The sequence below is a fragment of the Conger conger genome, chromosome 1 (assembly GCF_963514075.1).
Source record: "Conger conger chromosome 1, fConCon1.1, whole genome shotgun sequence".
NCBI classification, from domain to species: domain Eukaryota; kingdom Metazoa; phylum Chordata; class Actinopteri; order Anguilliformes; family Congridae; genus Conger; species Conger conger.
In genome coordinates, this window is record NC_083760.1 from 81,214,957 (window position 1) to 81,235,240 (window position 20,284).

The 20,284-nt window shown below is 43.2% G+C and overlaps 1 protein-coding gene across 2 annotated transcripts; it reads right to left on the reverse strand.

Annotated features, from left to right (window-relative positions):
• Positions 1–2,986: 2,986 nt before the first annotated feature.
• On the reverse strand, positions 2,987–15,383 carry si:ch211-79k12.1 (uncharacterized protein LOC568891 homolog). Of its 2 annotated transcripts, none has more exons than XM_061255413.1 (7): positions 15,200–15,383; positions 13,458–13,576; positions 12,165–12,375; positions 10,927–11,078; positions 7,063–7,207; positions 6,471–6,609; positions 2,987–3,808 (listed from the first exon to the last, which is right to left on the reverse strand). In XM_061255413.1, exons 1-7 carry the CDS (start codon positions 15,255–15,257, stop codon positions 3,721–3,723), a joined length of 912 nt encoding a protein of 303 aa, XP_061111397.1. In that variant the 5' UTR covers positions 15,258–15,383; the 3' UTR covers positions 2,987–3,720. The 2 variants fall into 2 exon arrangements, with proteins under 2 accessions (XP_061111397.1, XP_061111387.1); XM_061255403.1 differs by having other exon boundaries at positions 6,471–6,612; positions 15,200–15,381.
• Positions 15,384–20,284: the final 4,901 nt, after the last annotated feature.

Below are 20,284 nucleotides of genomic sequence, written 5' to 3' on the forward strand. Positions count from 1 at the left end.
ATCTCCTCAGTATGGGGTAGAACGTTGTTGCTCCTCATTAATTTAGTGGCGTGCCGGCCATCCCTTAACACGGCCACGACAACCTATACCTCCACCCTGTGACGCCACGAGTGCAAGGGCTCGCACGAGGACCCCGTTATATTGTCGCCGTTTGCGGAGAGTGGTGGTGCTCAGCTCATGTACTGACATCCGCTGCGTGTTGCTGACTGCCCGTAGGGATGTGCTCTTTACTTAGCCTATTATTTCCCATTGCTTGAATTTGGACTGTTTCTCTTACCTGGGCTTTTGGCTTGTTCGCGCGTTCATACTCTTCAGCTTCCATTGGTTAAATATTTTGTTTTGTATTGGTCGTGCAGTATGGTGTAAAATAATTAACATTACAAGTTCTATTTCCGAAGGAATAATATAACTGTCTTCTGAAGTCTTCTCTCAATATTAAACCTGCCTCGTTATGTCTTATATCCCTGCCCCTGATTCGCCCCCCGCCCCATAAAGGGAAATTGTATTGTTCTTCGGGAGGTGATTTGCAGTTACTACGTCTTCTGAAATGTAAGAACTTATGCGTTAAATGGGTATAAAAAGGAATAAAGAACGAATAAAAACAAAACGTCGTTAACTTTTGTTTTTAAAAAAATCAGTCGCTAGTTAATAAGCCTCTCTATATCCAAATGGCCTTGGCATAGCTGCTCGGCTGACTTAATTTTGTTGGGAACTTACATTTTGTTGCGCGTATTTGGCGCCATCTATCGGCTTAAATGGAAAATGGCAGGACGCGGTAAAAAGCGTGATCATTTTTTAAATTTGAATCAGACTCAATACTGGGTTTTAGCTCTCTTCGGCTCTATTTTAATATCAGGACCATTGTTCCATGCAGAGGACAGGGATGTCAATGTTCAGGGGTGCGGGACACTGTAACGGCTCACACTGCCTTTCAAAAGTGGAAAATTCAGACGGGTTCAAGCATCTCATGTGCAGGATTGCCATTTGAAACTTGTTCATTTGTGGGATACAGAACCCTGCCGAATCCCGAAACACAACAGGCGCGCGCACAGATCGGCTCCGATCCTGCCCGGCCGCGCAGGCTCGGAGCCAGCTGTACACACGGTGGCTTTGGCCCGGAATGACCGGCGCTGGGGCATCCCAGCACCCCCGGACATGCACACATTCCGATAGGAGCCGGCCTAACGTCAACTGGCACATCCTTACACTCTGTGACAAAGTGACAATTCAGTGGGTTCCAGCGGGAAGGCGCGTCGTCCCTGCAGCATAACACCAGTGGTTAAGGGGTAAATCGCTGTGTGTTTTTCTCCCAGCAAGGGCAAAAACACACACTTAACGGAACCAGAATCAAGGCTTCTCTGGTTTACCCCCCCCCCCCCCCCCCCCCCTCCTTCTCAACCTGTCACTTCTCTCCTGTTTATTTGTTTCTCCCCTGGCAGTAAATCAGGCAGTGCACCCCCCCCCACACACACACACACACACACACACACCAGATGGGGCAGCATTGGAGATTAATGAGGGGAAAGCACCTGCCACTCGCTCTTTCTCTTTCGCTCTCGATCTCTCCGTCTATCTCGCTTCCTCTCATTCTCTCGCTCTCTCTCTCTCTCTCATTCTCTCTCCCTCAAAATCTATCTCTCTCACTCTCTCTCTTTATTGGCAAGGTAGTAATTTGAATACAGGCCAGGCTTTCCCATTAACACCAAAGGAAAACATATCCTGCGATAACACAACCAGACATGAATATTAATGAACATGTATGTATGCATGTAAACAGTATGCGTGCATACACGCATACATACGTACTGTACAGTGTTCATGCCTGTTGTGCTGTCGCAGGGAGTGTTCCTTTGGTATTTATGTATGTATGTATGTATGTATGTATGTATTCTTGCATGCATGTACAGTACTGTATATGTATGCATGCATGTGTGTATACACATACATTATATATAAAAGCATAACTCTCATCTTATCATATAACCCACACCCAACAGGCCACATCCTTAAGACAGTATTCTCACTTTCACGAATCATTACACAGCACATTTTCTGCCATTTCATAGCACAATGGAGGATTTAATATCTTCAACAAGCCTGCGCTGTACCGGATCTTGTGAAATATCGGAAAGCCCCAGTTGCGAGTTCCCGGTTGGCAAAGGGGAGAGACTGCATCCCTTAGCCTGCAAACACACGCAGATTGCTGCAGACCTGCATGGGTTGCCTACCACCCATGCTCACACACGCAGCCATTAAAAAGCCAGATAAGGAATGTTAATGGAAAGCAAAGAGGAGATGTGAATAATCATTTTAATAACATTATCTCCGTTGCGCTCCGTGGTGCATGCAGACATTAATAGACTGCCATTGTTAAACCGCAGCGTCTCCCATTATTAACGGTGGCCTCTGGTCAACCGAAACCTGGTAATAAAATCACATAAAACCGAACATAAATGCCTGGGACAGCCATAATGAAAAGAATAGTTATGATAGCTGCAATAGCAGTGAACTGCAATACCACGGTAAAGTTACGAAGCGGTAGAGGGGGAAATGAAGGAATAAAGCAGGGTATGGACAACTTTCCTCTGGTGTCACTGAGAACTGTGCTGACCGGAAGGCAACCAAGACTGTTAAAACCAAAAAAGAAAAAAAAGTTTCCAAATTTGTTTCCCTCAAACTTGCTTTTCTACCATTGCTAGCTACCATAGTGTCTCCAACACAGAGCAGGTTGGTATGGGTGGCGTCTTTAGCGGCAGAGGTGAATTTGAGTGCAAGACGACTGTGGACTGAAGAGGCAGACAGGAGAAGAAGTTAAAAAGAGAGGGATATGCAATGCACTAAGAACGTGTGCTCAGGTTAAATAATGAACTTCACAATCGGTCATGATCCATAACCTCAGTTATATTTTACAGATTCATAATGCATGATGGACACATTACAAACAGATTCATAATGCATTATGGACACATTACAAACGGAGTCAAAATGAGGAACGTACAAACTTTTTTTAATATGAAGTGCACATGAAAAAGGTACAGAAAATAAGCTATATTAATAATAGTACAGAAAATATATTCTCAGTGCAAAGTTAAAAAATAAATCAATAGAACTCTTAATGACACCGTTTGGAAATATGCTACACTAACACGGAGCACACGATCAGTGTCTCCTCGATGTACTTAATTGATTTGCCAACAGCGCAAGAGACACAGATCATGCCTACAGAATGATTGAACCGATAAAGCAGTACACTTATATTTTGTGACAGAAAAGTAAGGTTATTTTTCCATGGCCATGCACTTTTAAGAATGGGGAGTAATGGGCAGATATATCAGGGTGAGCCTGCTGAGCAGTTGCATGGTGAATTCCTGCCTCCCTTCATTTCATCTGAATGTGAATCTCATCTTTGAGTTGTTAGATCGATACCGAGAAAATTACACACCTTTTGTTAAAGGACATTTTTGTCAGCCTCTTGGAATGGATTACTCTCATAAAAAAAGCATTTATCGTTCTCACTCTTGTAATCTTTTATCCTTTCTTCTTGTCTCTGTACCGTTCATCTGGTATGCAGCGAATTGACCCTGCGTCTCAATGCCCATGCCCCCCCTTTCTATTCCGCCTTTCCGTGCTAGCCCTTTTCAACGTTTTCTCTCGTCATCCCCCTTCCCACCTCTCTCCTCTTTCCCTCTCTCTATAACCATCCTCCCCTCTTCTCCTCCCTCAGACCAGAGGCTGTTTGTCCCCGTTGTTGGACGGCAGAGACTCCGTGCTGACCATGTAGACGGGCTTCTTCTGGGAGCGGTCGTCACTATGGGGGAGAGAGAGAGAGAGAGAGAGAGAGAGAGAGAGAGAGAGAGAGAGAGAGAGAGAGAGAGAGAGAGAGAGAGAGAGAGAGAGAGAGAGAGAGAGAGAGAGAGAGAGAGAGAGAGAGAGAGAGAGAGAGAGAGAGAGAGAGAGAGAGAGAGAAAAGGAGGGAAGGCGTTAGTCCAGGAGCACAGATGAGGGGTGTCACAGTGGGGGCAACAGTGAGGGGCAACATGGTGGGTGGGAGGCTTAGCATGTTTGCATTGGGAAAGGGGGCCCACAGAGACGTCATTTCCACAGGGCCCCCAATTTTTGTGCTTCACCCCAGGCACAGACTGCCCTGAATCCCACAGCGGCTCCTCGCACTCCCCGCACCGCACAGCAAATCTCTTTAAGGCCAGCGAGAGATGGAGAGAGAACAAGACAGCTGGAGACAGATATCGAGTGATGGCAAGACACAGAGGCAAGGAAAAGCTGGCCAGGTTGACATTGTGTGCTCAGATTACGCCGAAGCCAAGACACTTGCAAATGCTTTTGGGATCGTGCGATCAGACCTAACATTTAAGCAGCGCTTACGCCGCAGCTGGAAAGGTTATCAGAATGAAAATCTGGCAGTTTATGACATGTGGGGTGCAATTTTGTGAGCGGCAAACGTGACAGACAGGGAAGCCGGCTGCCGGGATTACACCGCTCGACAGTAAGCGAGATAACAAGCATTTTGACACAAATTATCACTCGCTATAAAGGTACACTGGAAATGGTTCTCTCATAATCCTGTCAGAAGCTACAGTTCTTTAAACCAATATTTGTGGATAAATGCCACACAGAACTGAGACTATTGACTTTGCTTTATGACAAGGCAGAAAAAGACAAGCTGCACTTCCACCCTCTGCCATCAAATAAGACAAGAGCCAACTATTTCAGTGGCTCTTCACCACACACTCAGAATCAAAGAATCAGACCGTATTGAAAAATGAATGATAATTTCTTGATATGAGTTTAATTTTTGTATTTGTGTGTGTGCACGTGTGTGTCTGTGTGTGTGCATCTGTGCGTGTCTGTGCCTATGTCTGTGAGTTCGTGTATGTGTGTGTCTGTGCCTATGTGTGTGAGTGTGTGTGTCAGTGCCTATGTCTGTGAGTGTGTGTATGTGTGTGTGTTTCTGTGTGTCAGTGCTTATGTCTGTGTGTGTATGTGTGTGTGTGTCTGTGCGTATCTGCGTGTATGTGCCTGTGAGTGCGTTTGAGTGTGTGTGTCTGTGAGGGCATTTATGTGTGTGTCTGTGAGAGTGTTTCTGTGTGTGTGTCTGCGTGTTTCTGTGTGTCTGCCTGTGAGTGTGTTTGTGTGTGCATGCCTGTGAGAGCGTGTGTGTGTGTCTGTGAGTGCGTTTGTGTCTGTGTGTCTGTGCGTTGTAACGGTAATTTTCTTAATTGATTCTTAATTGACAATGTGTGTCAACATAAAGACAATCACATGATTACGAATAACCTTTTAGTGATAATCCTTATTACTATAAGACCACTTTCTGAATTACTAGGAGTCTTTCTCTGTCTCTCTCCCAGCAGACAGACAGCCTTTGACCTTAATGTATCTGCTTCTCAGCTAGCACATTCTGGTCTTACAGCAAGGTCAACAAGGGGTATTCAGAAGACAAAATACTGATAAATGTTCGTGGCCAGCTTCATGTCTTTTTGTTTTGGTAAAGCCCCCCCTTCTGGAAAAGTGTGTATAAGAGTCTTACTGTGTCTGATTCAAATCAGAAAGCCGGTAAGCTTTCTCACTTTCTGTCATTTCTTTGCAAATAAATACGAAAGTTAAACTCAAGTATAGCTATTGTTGTTTTTACTGGGATCGGTTTCATCAGACGATGCTCACCTATGAAATGTTAAAAAGGGCATTTTTCCCTAACAGCGTATCTGTGTGTGTGTGCCTGTGAGTACATTTGTGTGTGTCTGTGCCTATGTCCGTGAGTGTGTGTATGTGTGTGTTTCTGTGTGTTAGTGCTTATGTCTGTGAGTGTGTGTATGTGTGTGTGTTTCTGTGTGTTAGTGCTTATGTCTGTGAGTGTGTGTGTGTCTGTGTGTCAGTGCCTATGTCTGTGAGTGTGTGTATGTGTGTCTGCATGTATCTGCGTGTGTGTGCCTGTGAGTGTGTTTGTGTGTGCATGCCTGTGAGAGCATTTGTGTGTGTGTCTGTGAGAGTGTGTGTGTGTGTCTGTGTGTCAGTGCCTATGTCTGTGAGTGTGTGTATGTGTGTCTGTGTCTGTGTGTCAGTGCCTATGTCTGTGAGTGTGTGTATGTGTGTCTGTGTCTGTGTGTCAGTGCCTATGTCTGTGAGTGTGTGTGTTTCTGTGTGTCAGTGCTTATGTCTGTGAGTGTGTGTATGTTTCTGTGTGTCAGTGCTTATGTCTGTGAGTGTGTGTATGTGTGTGTGTTTCTGTGTGTCAGTGCTCATGTCTGTGAGTGTGTGTATGTGTGTCTGTGTCTGTGTGTCAGTGCCTATGTCTGTGAGTGTGTGTATGTTTCTGTGTGTCAGTGCTTATGTCTGTGAGTGTTTGTATGTGTGTGTGTTTCTGTGTGTCAGTGCCAGAGGCATAAGTAATGAATGATCCACTCGTTCGATGCCCAAGCTGCCGATTAAGGACCTAGAGAAGAGGGGTGACTTACATGGGCCCCTTCCTCTTCCTCCCTGAGGCTCTCCGGCACAGACAGATGGACACAGACATGATCAGCAGCAGTAGCCCCACCCCAGACGCTGAGATCATCAATGTGAGACGGCCCTCGGTGGTGTCATACCAGGGGGCATCTTCTGAGGAAAGCCGCAAAGACACAAATATCAAATTCATTTATGCAGCACAATCAACGGCATCATCATTTTCTGTCACTAACCTAATATACCTACTTCATTACTATTATGAGTAATGTAGAAGCTAAATTATGATTGAAAATGTACATTATTAGTGTCAACATTACTCAAATAAACAATCACTCACTATATCGTTTTACATTACTGCTAATACCGCCACTTTTAATAATGAATGTATATAAAGCAATGTCATTACCGCTCACTGCTAAAGAAAGGCAATCAAAATAATCATGAATTTTTATTACCGATGATTAAATTAGTCTCCTCTGCGGCCTCGTAACTTGGGTTTTTGCCCTCTCCGGCCCATAGGCGTTCCCTCCTTCTCAGAGAACAGCTTCAGCCCGTCCCGCGCCCCCTCCCCCCCCAAAACTGCCCGATCTGGTGGAGACTGACCTGGCAGCACCGTGACATTGACGGTACGGCTCCTCTTCAGGGAGGAGATGGAGGGGTGCTGGGCCACACAGGTGTAGCTCCCGCTGTCCTCCACCCTCACGTTCTTCAGCTTCAGCTTGCTGGAGAGCACCAGCCAGTCCTCCCCCTACAGCACGAGCAGGAGGAGGAGGATGGAGAATTCGGGGGGGGCAATGGACAGAGAGGGGAGGTGAGGAGGAATGATTATCAGAATGGCATGCATTATGGCCTATGCTAACAGAGACAGCCCCTTGCATTAGGCAGTAAGGGCTGACAGGTTCTGTGGGGGCGGATGCCGCTGTTCTTGTGCCCTTGAAAGCATTCCTATAAAAATGCACTGGTGAGTGTATGTTATACAGGGCATAGTGTAGCATAGTGGTTAAGGTACATGACTGGGACACACAAGGTTGGTGGTTCTAATCCCGGTGTTGCCACAATAAGATCCGCACAGCCGTTGGGCCCCTGGGCAAGGCCCTCAACCCTGCATTGCTCCAGGGGAGGATTGTCTCCTGCTTAGTGTAATCAACTGTACATCGCTCTGGATAAGAGCATCTGCCAAATGCCTGTAATGTAATGTAATGTAATGTTACTCTAGCAGCACACAGCAGTGCATGCTGCCATTCACTGCCTCCGTATCTCTGCTTGCCTGAGGGACATCCAGAGCTGGATGGACAACCACCATCTAAAGCTCAACCCAGGCAAGACTGAAATTATATTAATCCCTGCTAAAACCTCTCCCCATCTGGATCTCCCCATTTCCCTCGGGGATACCACACTCACTTTTGCTCTGTTTGTTTGTTTCTTTGTTCTCAAAAAAAAAAAAAAAAATTGGCCCTCGTCCTTATCTTTGTTGTACAGGTATCAGTTGAAATTGTACTTCACTCTAGGATCTTTCAGCAAACTTATCCCTGGTCAGGGGTATGCACTTTGTTGTACGTCGCTCTGGATAAGAGCGTCTGCCAAATGCCAATAATGTAATGTAATGCCTTTTGAGTCAGTGTTCTGGAACTCCACGGTTTCCAACTGCTTCACCGGTAGTTACCAACAGTCAAATCTCATATTTGCTATCTTCTTACACCTTACAGGGGCAACGAAGTGTACCAGCTTACCGATTTAGTGACGTAATGTTTGGTGAAATATTTGAGTTACGGGAGGGAGGCAGGAAGCGGGAATATGCGGAAGTCTGGGAATGAAGAGAAACGCCGGAGATGACGAGGGCTGAGCACAACGGAGGACACTGTCGCCAGCCCAGGGCTTTGGCTCCAGGACATCCTCCGCCTGCCAATACAGTCCATTTCAATTTGAATAGAATTGAATTAAGAGGATTTCGGTAAGGCCGCATCTTGGAGCGTTGCTGCGAGGGCCGTGCAGATACTCCGACACAAGTCAAGCCTGCACGTCAAACCCGCCAAGTTTGCTGCCATCTTGTGAAGATAAATGGGAACCGGTTCCCCCAGCGTCAGTACTGAAGGCTCTACAGTAACTTCATTGTTTTTGCTCAATCTTTTTTTTATTTTTTATAAGTGCAGTAACAACTATCATGCGATGTAACAAGTCTTTTTTTTATTTAATCTTACCTGATGCGGTAGCACACCTCCAATTTTCTGAGCCAAAGTGAAATGCTTCCGGGGGGGAACATCACTCGTAACTTTTCAATCTTGATATGACAGCAACAGGGCCATGCTGTATCCATGTGGTAGATAAATACATGACCACAAGGATAAAGAGTGAAAACGTAAGAGTTTGTGTGTATCTGTGACTGTGTATGAGTAGTAAGAATAGTAACCTAGTAGTAACCGTTTTGAAAAACTACTCTAAGTTAACAAACACTGAATAGATACAAGAGTTTTTTCTCCCCGGAAGCATTTCACTGAAAGATGTGTGGAGATGTGTTACCGTATCAAGTATGATTAAAGACAAAAAGAAGGAACGGAACCTATTGCCACCTGCCAGAGAGCGTCAAATTATTGCGTTAAAAAAACGATTCAATGTACCGCGCTATATCTATATACATCTATATCGGACAGTCCTAATCTGAACTAATCCAGAATTGTGTTGGGCTCTGAGAACTGTCCATTTCTCAGGTCAACACATCTGCATTACCCAGAGGTCTGTATGAAATAAAGGCTAGTTCTTGCTGTCTCAGGACTGGGCCACACACTGCGCCAGGGCCTAAGGCGTAATGGCGGCAAATTCCCAGCTCCGTCGACATTCAGCTTCACCCAGAGCTCAGGCAGAGATGGACGGAAATGTGACATCACGGCGCAGAAAACGACACCAGCCATTGGGGAATCAGCACACGCCACAGACACACATGAAAACAAAGTGTAGACTAATCTCATTTAGACACAGAAGAGAAGCGATTTGCTTGAACAAGTAGGAGCAGAAAAAAGCCCCATGAGAAAGGAACTGCGGGTTTATCTGCAGCTCCCACTGGTCAGCGGTCCTGGAGGATTAACAACGATGCGCCGAGACGCAGCCCCGCCTTGAGGAAGCGGCTGTTTAACGGAGATTAAATTTTATTTTCCATGACAACGGATGAGAAAAACAGAGCACAACATATGCAGCTCCAGAAACCCAAAGGCCACTGAGAGACCACACAAATCTAAACATCATTTCTATAATTATTTTTTATATGACATGCACTTATTTTAAACTGACAATTATTATTACTTTGGTATTACCTTTACAGAACCATTTATTCACATGTTTTAGTGTTTGTGTATTATTTAATTACCCTATTTAAAAATAGATTTCCAGAAAGTAAATTAAATGAGGTGTTTAAAGGATACCTGTACCCCAAATGAGCATATGCCTAGATCTGGTCAATATATCATAAAAATAACTTTCCCATTCTCGTAAGCTAAATAAGTCAGGCATAACAACATATTAAATTTATTTTATCGGACTACATCGGTCCCGTAACACTTCAGTGAGCAGACTTATTGCCGAATACTTGATGAAGGTCAAAGTCATTGTGATGTCAAGTTGTTGCGAGCCAGGAGCCAATGTGAGCTGCTTATTTTATTGCCGGTATTGCCAAGACATTTCAGTGCCTAATGGTGGAGTGCAAGGCATATGGTTGTTGTAATAAGCGGAATAACAAGGAGAAAAAGTACTTTTCGATAACCGAGGAACGGGTCACACTGTAAAAACGTTCCCATTTGGTAGGAACTCCGTGCGAGGATCATTTCAAGCCTACATGCTTCGAACGAAACCTAAAAGCAGAACTTACAGGATGACCTGAGAGAACAAATGACGCAGTACCAAGGATATGTGTACACAAAAAGGAGAAGACAGTTGATACAAGCCTTGATGAAAGTGCTGCCAGTCGTGACAAGAAAAAGGTAAGGATCATGTGCTTATTTAGGCCACTGAATTGTGCTGGAGGTCCCATAATGTCATCCTCCATCGTCATTTTATCCACCTGAGCATAGTAAGTGGGGGTAATCCCTCTTCAGTGGTTCATACAAATAACCAATTGAAGTTTAGGAATAATTTTTGCTTATATACACCAGTGTTTACATTTAGGATTTAGCAGTTTCCGGTTTGAGCTGTCAACCACCTGACGTCACAGCGGCCGCGCCCTTTTGAACCTCCTCACGAGTGATGCTCGAGTTGTTTGAAGAACTTGAAGCACTTAAGGCTATGCACTGTGTGTAAACAATGTCCCGGTTACACTTTAAGGTTCAATTATAGGAATTTAAGCATTGAGACAGGCCTTTGTGCGCGATTCTGCGGGCACCCTTTCATTTGAATTAGAAAATGCATGTATCTTTCCATCATTTTTCTTTTTTTTTTTTTGGGGGGGGGGGGGGGGGGGGGGTACAAGGTTGTCAGGAGCACCTCTTTCATCCAGGTGATCTGAGGGTCCATGGAGGCCGAGACGTTGCAGTTCAGCTCCACATCCTCCCCTACTCGCACTCTGAGGTCCAGCCGTTGAAAGTAGCGGCTGACAGCGTTGACACCCTCTTTGTAGACTGTGATTTCACGCATATCTGTGGGGGGGGGGGGGGGGGGGGGGGGGGGTGCAGGCAGGGGACAGAGCAACGCGAAACATTTTTGAATCTACAGTACGTCAGTTGCGGTACGTCAGCAGTTCAGATTCGGTTGTTCAGGGTTAGAGTTAACCAGATGTGTGTTAACGATACATACAGTCGGTAACCGATTTCACCCACGTATGCACAAATAGTAAATACGAATAAAACAAATGAGGAAAACAGGCAGTGTACATAACAAGTTCAGCAGTGAAACCATCAAAGTCATTTCTCTAATAAAGAGGTAATGTAGTTTGAACTGTGCGCCGACGCCGACGCCTACGCCTGTCATGCAGTGCCTCGCCGTTGGCCACAAGCTGCTGTGTATTTCATCGCCTTTCTATCAGCGGTCAAACAGGCAGCCTCTGTGTACTGCCTGCTCAGTGCCAGCTAGCACTCAAGCTGTCTTTGTGTGCTTTTGTTTGCTTCCCTGTAGGCAGTGAAGTTTTCCCTTTGTTCTAATTTTCTTATAATTATAATTTGTTGACTCTAATTAATGTTGTTTGTAAATTCCTAGCCTGAGACTGCTCTGTGCTTGTGGGCATTTAGCACAAGCCGGGAGAGCAGATTCTTCTTTGGACTGAGCTCTTCCCTTTCCTTCCAATTTTAATCAACACGAGTGCAGTTTTTACGAAAGGTCGGAGGGCAAAATACATTAACAGTCGCAAGGGACTCGCTCTTTCTCTCTCTCCATTTAATTTGATTTATTTATTTATTTGGGTTTCTTGGTTATGTGTATGTGTTTGCTTTCTGATTCATTTGGTTTCTTTCCTATTTCTGTATGTTTGAAATGGGAGGGTAACAAAAAATAGTTATCTGTATCTGTAAAAATAAGGGGGAAATCACAGGTCAAAAGGTCTCACTCCCCCCTCTCTCTCTCTCTCTGTCTCTCTCTCTCTAACGACACCTTATTCCACTGTTCTGCCTTTACCCCTCCCCTCGCATAACACACTCCTTTTCTCAACTCCTCCTACCTTACACACGTCACTTCTTTCAAAGGAACGCAATCTCACACCCCCCCCCCCCCCCTCGCCCGACTCCACTCACAGTGCACAGGTATGTAGACGGGCAGGGAGGAGTTTTCGGGGTTGGCAGCGTTGTTGCTCACACAGCGATAGCTGCCCTCCATGTAGCTCTGGATGTGGCTGAAGCTCAGAGACAGGCTTCCCTGTTCTCGACTCACCTCCATGTCATAGTAAGAGCAAAACCGGTACCTCCCATAAGCGTACGGCTCCAGGCGGAACCACTTCTGCATGTGCTGTGGGAGACGGGGACAGTGGACAGGTGAACACAGGGGACAGTATATTTACACAACAAGAGAGAAGGTTATGTGCTTCAGTATAAGGCTTTGTAAATAATCTAGGTGCTAAGAGTAATGCAATACACAGATTACTGTACTGTACGGTGCAGAAACATGATACGTTATGCTTGAGTGGTGTCAATTCTCACAGCAATATGGAGTAAAGGGCAGAACGCTGTGGATTGCGCTCATTAACCTTTGTTTAACTAGGAAGTCCCTTCAGATAATCTTTTCCTATTCAGACCTGTCCAAGACAGCAACAACAACAAAAAACGTTTTTATATGTTAAAGAAAACAGCATACTAATAGAACAGGAATTTGCTGTGTGGGTCAATTAATTTAAGCCTACATAGTACACAATATCCTACAATGTAAAACAATTACTCTTCTACTATAGAATGTGTTGCAATTTAATACATAACAGACTAAAAACGGCACAGCTCTGGTGAATTCCCCATTTGCCACAGCACACAAAAGGTACTCAGAGTGGTTTTTAATGTGAAGCAGTGTGGCATATGTTTAGTCACAGCTGTTCTGATTGTTGGAGTGGCTATTGCACAAATGCAACTTTAAAGGTATCATTAAATCATAATTCAATAATGCAGAATATTATTTTCTAGGCAGGATAGATTTGTTGTTTTATGCTGTCATTTTTATTGGTTCGAGCTAAACCACACAACTTGGCTGAGGAACAACCTTTAATTATCTTTACATAAGCCCTGACACACCTGACATAGCTATCTAGCTATCTGCACGTCACATCTCCCTTAACAGACGGATACAACACCAGCGTGGTATTTGATCATATGACCGTTTTTCAAGACACATGACCGTAGAAATGCATTGTGATTCCTAGGCTTTTCTATGGGTTTTCTATAGGGCGCCTTAGTCCATAATGGGTTAAACAGGCAAACAGTCACAAAATGTAAAATCCCAGATCAATGCTTGGTTAAATCACCAAGCCTGATTCACTGAGCTCATTTGGAATTAACAACAGCAGAGAGTGGTCTTTGATAACGCACTGATATAGTGGTCCTAACCTTGGAAAACTTCTCAAAGTGGACGTCAGTCATGTTGGAATCCAAGTCAGACTGACATTCCAGAGACAAGTAATCCCCTTCCTCAACTGGCACCTGCGGTCCCTGCAAAATGAGAGAGGCTGAGGGAGGAGAGAGGAGGGTGAAAAAGAAAAAGAGAAAACATCAATAATATGCTTTTTTGGCCTCTGTCCTTTGAGGGGAAAAAAACAGCACTGCTGTTTATTAAATTGGAAATGCATTGAGAGTGAAAGTGGGGGATGGTGTTACAGGTTGGGAGAGAATGGTGCGACATTTTGGTTTACCAGCAAAACGCTCTCCTTTGTTCTCTGCACAGCACTTCCTGTTTGCATTTCTAGAATATTCTGAAAGGCAGGCAAGACTAAGAGTGCTCAACAGCCCAAAGCAAATACTGTAGAGTCACAGGAGTGAAACATTAAATCAACTAAGGACGGGAATGCTGGTGATAAACAGTTTAGTTTTTTTTTGTTTTTAATCCTTGGATTGGATTGAACCGAGAAACCATTACTATGCGTTTTATTATTTGTAACGCAGAAAGCAAGCAGCATATCAATACTGCAGTACTGTCCCGGTGACAGAGCTGACTCAGTCGCCTTATTGATCTGATCCTTTAGCAGGGGCCCTCATTTCATACCTCATACATTGGACCACTTTGAGAATGACTTATTGGATTTCCAATGACACTGCCGATAGTCCCCTTTTGTGAGTGGCACCCGGTGGTGCACCGCAGCTTTCCTTTTGCTCTCCCAAAGGCCAAATGCAAATCATGGCACACATCAAAGCCATTTTTTAAACTCATGTGACATGTATCATAAAGGAAGGCACACAGAGTTATGTGATACATAAGGCCAAATATCACCGCATTGGCGGTCATAAAAAGAGGATGAAACTGACAGGAGTTGCCACAGAGAAGACAAAGGATCTAAATTTAATCAACAGCACTTGACATTGAGACAGAAGGTGAGGACAGAGCGGATAGAAGACTAAGATTAAAACGGTACAAAGATAGCCTCTCATGCAGGCGGGCAAAGATGTGCGACTCCTCAGACAAGAAAAACATGTTTACCCTACAAGCATGTGAAGTACAGACGTGCTTCAGACGAAGTCAGTACAAATGTGCTACGGTGTAGTGTCTGGATCTGTACTGTGGGAGTATTTCCTGTCAGACCTGAAATCACTATACTATTACAAAATCTAAATCACCACAGCTCACAATGGGCATGATTTAGATATAAATCAAAAATATTGAACACACAGTTTAAAAGAAAGTCATGCTTAACGGAAGCAAGAGGAATAGATGCATGAAGTGAAAAGAAAGAAAGAATGAAAGAAAAAGAAAACCACAGCTCAAACAAAACAAAGCGAAAGTTGGGAGTTACAGCATAACTTCCTGTTAAATTCCTTGGAAAGTACGGTGGATTCATATTTAACCAGAGAGCTTGCACGGGAAATTCTAGCATTCGACAGAACAGCAGTGGCATTGTTAAAGCACAGAAATAATTATTAAAGGGCTAATTATTACGATATAAGGCGAGAAAAGAGCAGGTACTGATTGAGTAATATTGAATGCTAATAAAAATCAGGTGCAGAAGAAATGCGAGGGAATACAAAATTTGTACTCTGAAGACAAAAGTGAAAAGAAGCGCATGAGCAATTTTAGAGTGATTCGAGTTGCAGCTATGATGTGCAATACCTCAGGTTCAAACCGAGAAAAATATATTTACCATAATTCCAGCGAGGGTACACAAGTGTCAGTGTCGCCAAAATGAAAAATCCCTTCATTTTTAAACGAAACCAAATTGAATGCAAAAAGTCTGTTTCAAAGATGTTCACTTGTCACCGCGGTCTCCAAAACACCGTCCAGGTCTGACAAATCACTTCGTGTCCAACGTTCGGCTGACTATTTATGACTGGCACGGAGGCGTGGTTATCACAATGGCGTCCCAATTTTAGGTTCTGGCAGTATTGATTTCAGGGTTTATCATTTCTGAATGTTAATCTATGAATTGCAGCCTATTTGCGACGGGAAATAACTAGGTTTTATTTACCTACCTGTTTTATAATGATGGCTCGATTTTGTACATTTGTATTCAGTATTTCTTTTTTTGTTTTTCCTTGTTCTGAAGGCTCATGAAACTGTCCAATCACCAAGTTGATTTTCTCCGTCACCTGTTTCCATGTGTACGGAGCAGCTAAAGGTATATGTTGAGATTAGCTCTCCAAATCGCGGACATAACAAGGGGTAGCCTATAGATATTGTTGCTAACTACAGTAGCCTATATGAAGCACAGAACATACAGTGGTGTGAAGAAGTGTTTGCCCCCTTCCTGATTTCTTGTTTTTTGGCATGTTAGTCACAATTAAATGTTTCAGATCATGAAACAAATTTAAATATTAGTCAAAGACAACACAAGTAAACACAAAATGCAGTTTTTAAATGAAGGTTTTTATTATTAAGGGAGAAAAAAAATCCAAACCTACATGGCCCTGTGTGAAAAAGTGATTCCCCCCCCTGTTAAAACATAACTGTGGTTTATCAAACCTGGGTTCAATTTCTCTAGCCACACCCAGGCCTGATTACTGCCACACCTGTTCTCAATTAAGAAATCACTTAAATAGGACCTGCCTGGAAGACTTGCTGTGATAAATGGAACCATGAATTCTGCTGTCTACCAAAAAAATCCTGAAGGAGAATGTTTGGCCATCTGTTTGTGACCTCAAGCTGAAATGAACTTGGGTTCTGCAGCAGGACAATGATCCAAAACACACCAGCAAGTCCACCTCTGAATGGCTGAAGAAAAACAAAATGAAGACTTTGGAGTGTCCTAGTCAAAGTCCTGACCTGAATCCTATTGAGATGCTGTGGCATGACCTTAAAGGTGGTTCATGCTCAAACCCTCCAATGTGGCTGAATTACCACAATTCTGCAAAGATGAGTGGGCCAAAATTCCTCCACAGTGCTGTAAGAGACTCATTGCAAGTTATCGCAAACGCTTGATTGCAGTTGTTGCTGCTAAGGGTGGCCCAACCAGTTATTAGGTTTAGGGGGCAATCACTTTTTCACACAGGGCCATGTAGGTTTGGATTTTTTTTCTCCTTAATAATAAAAACCTTCATTTAAAAACTGTATTTTGTGTTTACTTGTGTTGTCTTTGACTAATATTTAAATTTGTTTGATCTGAAACATTTAAGTGTGACAAACATGCAAAGAAATAAGAAATCAGGAAGGGGGCAAACACTTTTTCACACCAATGTAAACTGTGTCGTAATGCTAATTAATTTCAACGTCCTGTATAATCGACTGGGGTCAGAATATTATAGGCTACAGGTCACCTGTGATATGTGATGTATTTCAAGCTAAGCCTGTATGTCATAAATTAAATAGAAATAAAAACATATTTGGAGATGGACTGTGGTTACTCCAATAAGGCATCAGTGGCGTTTTTCTCCTACAACACATGATCTGACAAAGCGTTTGGGACGCTGTCAAAGAAAGCCAATTGCCCGCGGAAGCTGTTCAGCGTCAGCATGTTTTGCGCTGCAGTTGTGTTCGTTACAGCGAAACGGGGCCGCCGCCAGTGAGCAGGTGACGGATGGAACACACGCTCAGAGGCTCACAGAACTAAAAGTGAAATATAAATCTTATATATATATTTTTTTTTACTTTATCCAATGTTAGTATATCAAAGAAGGACCATAACATGAAGCTTTTTGATTGCAATAATTTGGGTTCTGGCATTAAATTCAGCACCCAATTCAACGCAAAGAATCCAGACGATGTGGGTTTGCGGATTTTCGAAAAACCCATGAGGCTACACCCTGTGGCCCTTAGTTCAGGCAAGAGGTCACTTGTCTTCGTGGGAGTAGCTTATATGGTGTTTTGTGAAGAAATAATTTACAGAGTGATTCTAAAGTAAAAACAATAACGTGCGAATAAATAAAAAGTGGCTTAAAAAAAACACGTCTTACAATGCAATGGAAATATTATATCTTTCTCGCTTCCCTTGTGTAGCCAAGTGCTCTTATCACATGTCAAACCATAACGCCGATATATCAGAGATGCTATTGTTTTTTTGCCGCAGGCAGACTGAGACGGCATATTATCACGAGGAAAGTCCCGTCCAGCTGGTTTTGCTTCTGCCTACTTTCGCTTTCGTCACTTCTCCATTTACCCATTACAGGCAGAGCACGTTCGCATTGTTTGAAAGCGGCGGACTGTGTGATTTGTATTATTCTTCGAATTTGATCGCGCAGTTCCTGAAAACCATCGACGCGTTTGCAAGGCAACCAAGTGTGCTCTTGCGGAAATTCGCGGTACAAATGAATTAAACGGTAAAATTACCCATTAACGTCGAAGAACTCCAAACAGTAATGAATTAATTTCTAAAGACTCACCCTCGCATGCATAGGCTCCCTGGTGGGTTCAATGGTCGGACTATAGTAAACCAACATTTGACAAGCCCACCCATGGCAGGGACCCCAACTGAACTCTGTGTTGACAGTGGTTCACCATCCATTCATTTTCCAATTTCTGGTCCGGGTCTTTGGAGGTGGGGGGCAGGCTGGAGCCTAGGACAGGAATACACTCTGGAATGGTCGCCAATCTATTGCATGGCCCAGATAATTGCATCATAATAATATATTTTATGTTCAATGTACCTCTACTTAAGGACACAGGAAAAAAAACCCTCATAATACTATTTGGGAAAAATAATTTGTATTCTCAGTTGACAGTCAGAATCTGTGGGACAGGGGCAGGAGAGTAGTAAGGGCACAAGAGGCTGAAATGATAATTGGTCATTTGAAAAGATCAAACGGGGTGAGGCAATGTGGTAGCTGTAACTCACACAACCAAAATTACATGGGCACTTGCTTTTTAGGCTTTAGTCACTGACCACTAGAGGGCAGTATATTTAATAAACAGGAGACAAATGGTTGGGATTTGCCACAGACACACCAAATTGGTACATGTCCTCTGGTAAACTCATTGGTTTTGAGCCATTATGCTCCTTGTACAACAAGCTGCGAAGGAAACATTGAAATATTATGCAACCATTTGGATAATGAATGTCATAGATTGTTTCATTGCTTATTATGCAGATTTCACATACCATGCCCAAACCCTAAAGTGTAGAAACCATGAAACTGACTATAATTAATATAGTAAAATCTGCATTTGTAATTAAAGAGGAAGCAATCCCCCCTGGAGAAATGTGAGGTTAAGGGCCTTGCTGAAGGGCCCAAAAGCTCTTCAATCGGTGATTGAACCATCAACATTTCATTGACTCATTTAATTGATACAATTTCACCTCGTATTAATTGTGTGGACAACATTTGTTGTTTGAAAAATGACAAAACAAATTGAACCAAAGTAAAAGAAAAAAAAAAAGGTGATATTTTGCTTTCTCCCGTGTGCAGAAAGGGACAGAGAGCTGGGTCGTTTCGGTCGGAAAGAATCCACCACCCACCCCAGGGCAGCAGGCTGTCTCCTCCTCTTGGGGTTCCCTAATCACAGGGCAGCCTGTAGCATAGTGGCAAAGGCACATGACTGGGACCCGCAAGGTCGGTGGTTCAATGCCCGATGTAGCCACGATAAGATCTGTGCAGCTGTTGGGCCCTTGAGCGAGGCCCTTAACCCCCACCTTGTTCCTGCTTAGTCTAATGAACTGGAAGTCGCTTTGGATAAAAAAAAAAATTACATGGAATGTAATTGAGACTCTGAATAAACCAAATGCTTCAAACGATTGGCTGCCATGCAAGGTACCAAACAGCTTATCGGGTCAGGTTAGGTGTCTTGCTCAGGGACACTTCAACACACCCAGGGTGGGATTGAACCAGCAACCCTTCGACTGCCTGACAACTGCTCTTACTGCCTGTGCCAAGTTATTTATTTATGTATTATTTTATTTATATCACACCTTTCAAGCAGAGCACAAGGTGCTTTAACAAAAAAATCAAAATAAAATGTGAAAGGTTGTGGCAATATGCAGACAAGCAAATATATCATAAAGATAGTGATAAAAGAAACAGAAAACAAAACTAGTTTAAATCGAATAAAGCTAATCTATAAATTCAACAGAAAAAAGACAAATCAAAATCCAATAAAAGCTAATCTATAGATTAAATAGAAAATAAAACTAATTAAAATCTATTAAATGTCTTCCTATTCCTAAAAAGGAAGCTTTCCCCTTACCACTGTCACCCTTGGTTTTTGTTCATGAAGGTAAAAGTCTGTAAAGTGCTTTCAGAGACGGCCTTTTGTGAAAAGCACTATACAAACTGACATGAATTAAACACGGTTTGGTAAATTCATCAGCTGCATTGCAAGATTAAATCCAACTGAATGAACAAGTCCCAGAATGTAATCATTTTCCAAATGAAAAATGAATTTGAATGAAACAATTTATTAAAACGGCACCATAAATAAACAGTATGCGGTCACATACTGGTTAGTCACACTGTGCAATCCGGTTTTTTAGGGTCAAAGTCACTTAATCACATTTCCCCCCCCCATTCTGATGGTTGATGTGAACATTAACTGAAGCTCCTGACCCATATCTACATGATTGTTTGGATTGCACTGCTGCAACACAATTGGCTGATTAGATACTCGCATGAATAAGTAGGTGTAATAAAGTAAAGTGAGTGTATGTAAAGCAGCCTCATCAATGCTGGCTGTCTTATCTGGCTAATGGTTGCGTTTTAATTTAAAATCATGCCTTTACGACCTTTAAACTCAGCAGTGACCCACATTCCAAAATATTACTATTCCCAGATTCAAAGGTAGAGGTCCTATCCATTTGTTGTCT

What these genes read in the sequence shown, in the direction of transcription:
- si:ch211-79k12.1 (XM_061255403.1), bottom strand. Translation starts at nt 15,257, where the DNA reads ATGAAGGGATTTTTCATTTTGGCGACACTGACACTTGTGTACCCTCGC. An exon ending in GTACCCTCGCTGGAATTATG is followed by an intron (nt 13,577 to 15,199) that starts GTAAATATATTT and finishes CTCCTCCCTCAG; the next exon opens with CCTCTCTCATTTTGCAGGGA. An exon ending in CAATGTCACGGTGCTGCCAG is followed by an intron (nt 6,613 to 7,062) that starts GTCAGTCTCCAC and finishes GGCTTTCCTCAG; the next exon opens with AAGATGCCCCCTGGTATGAC.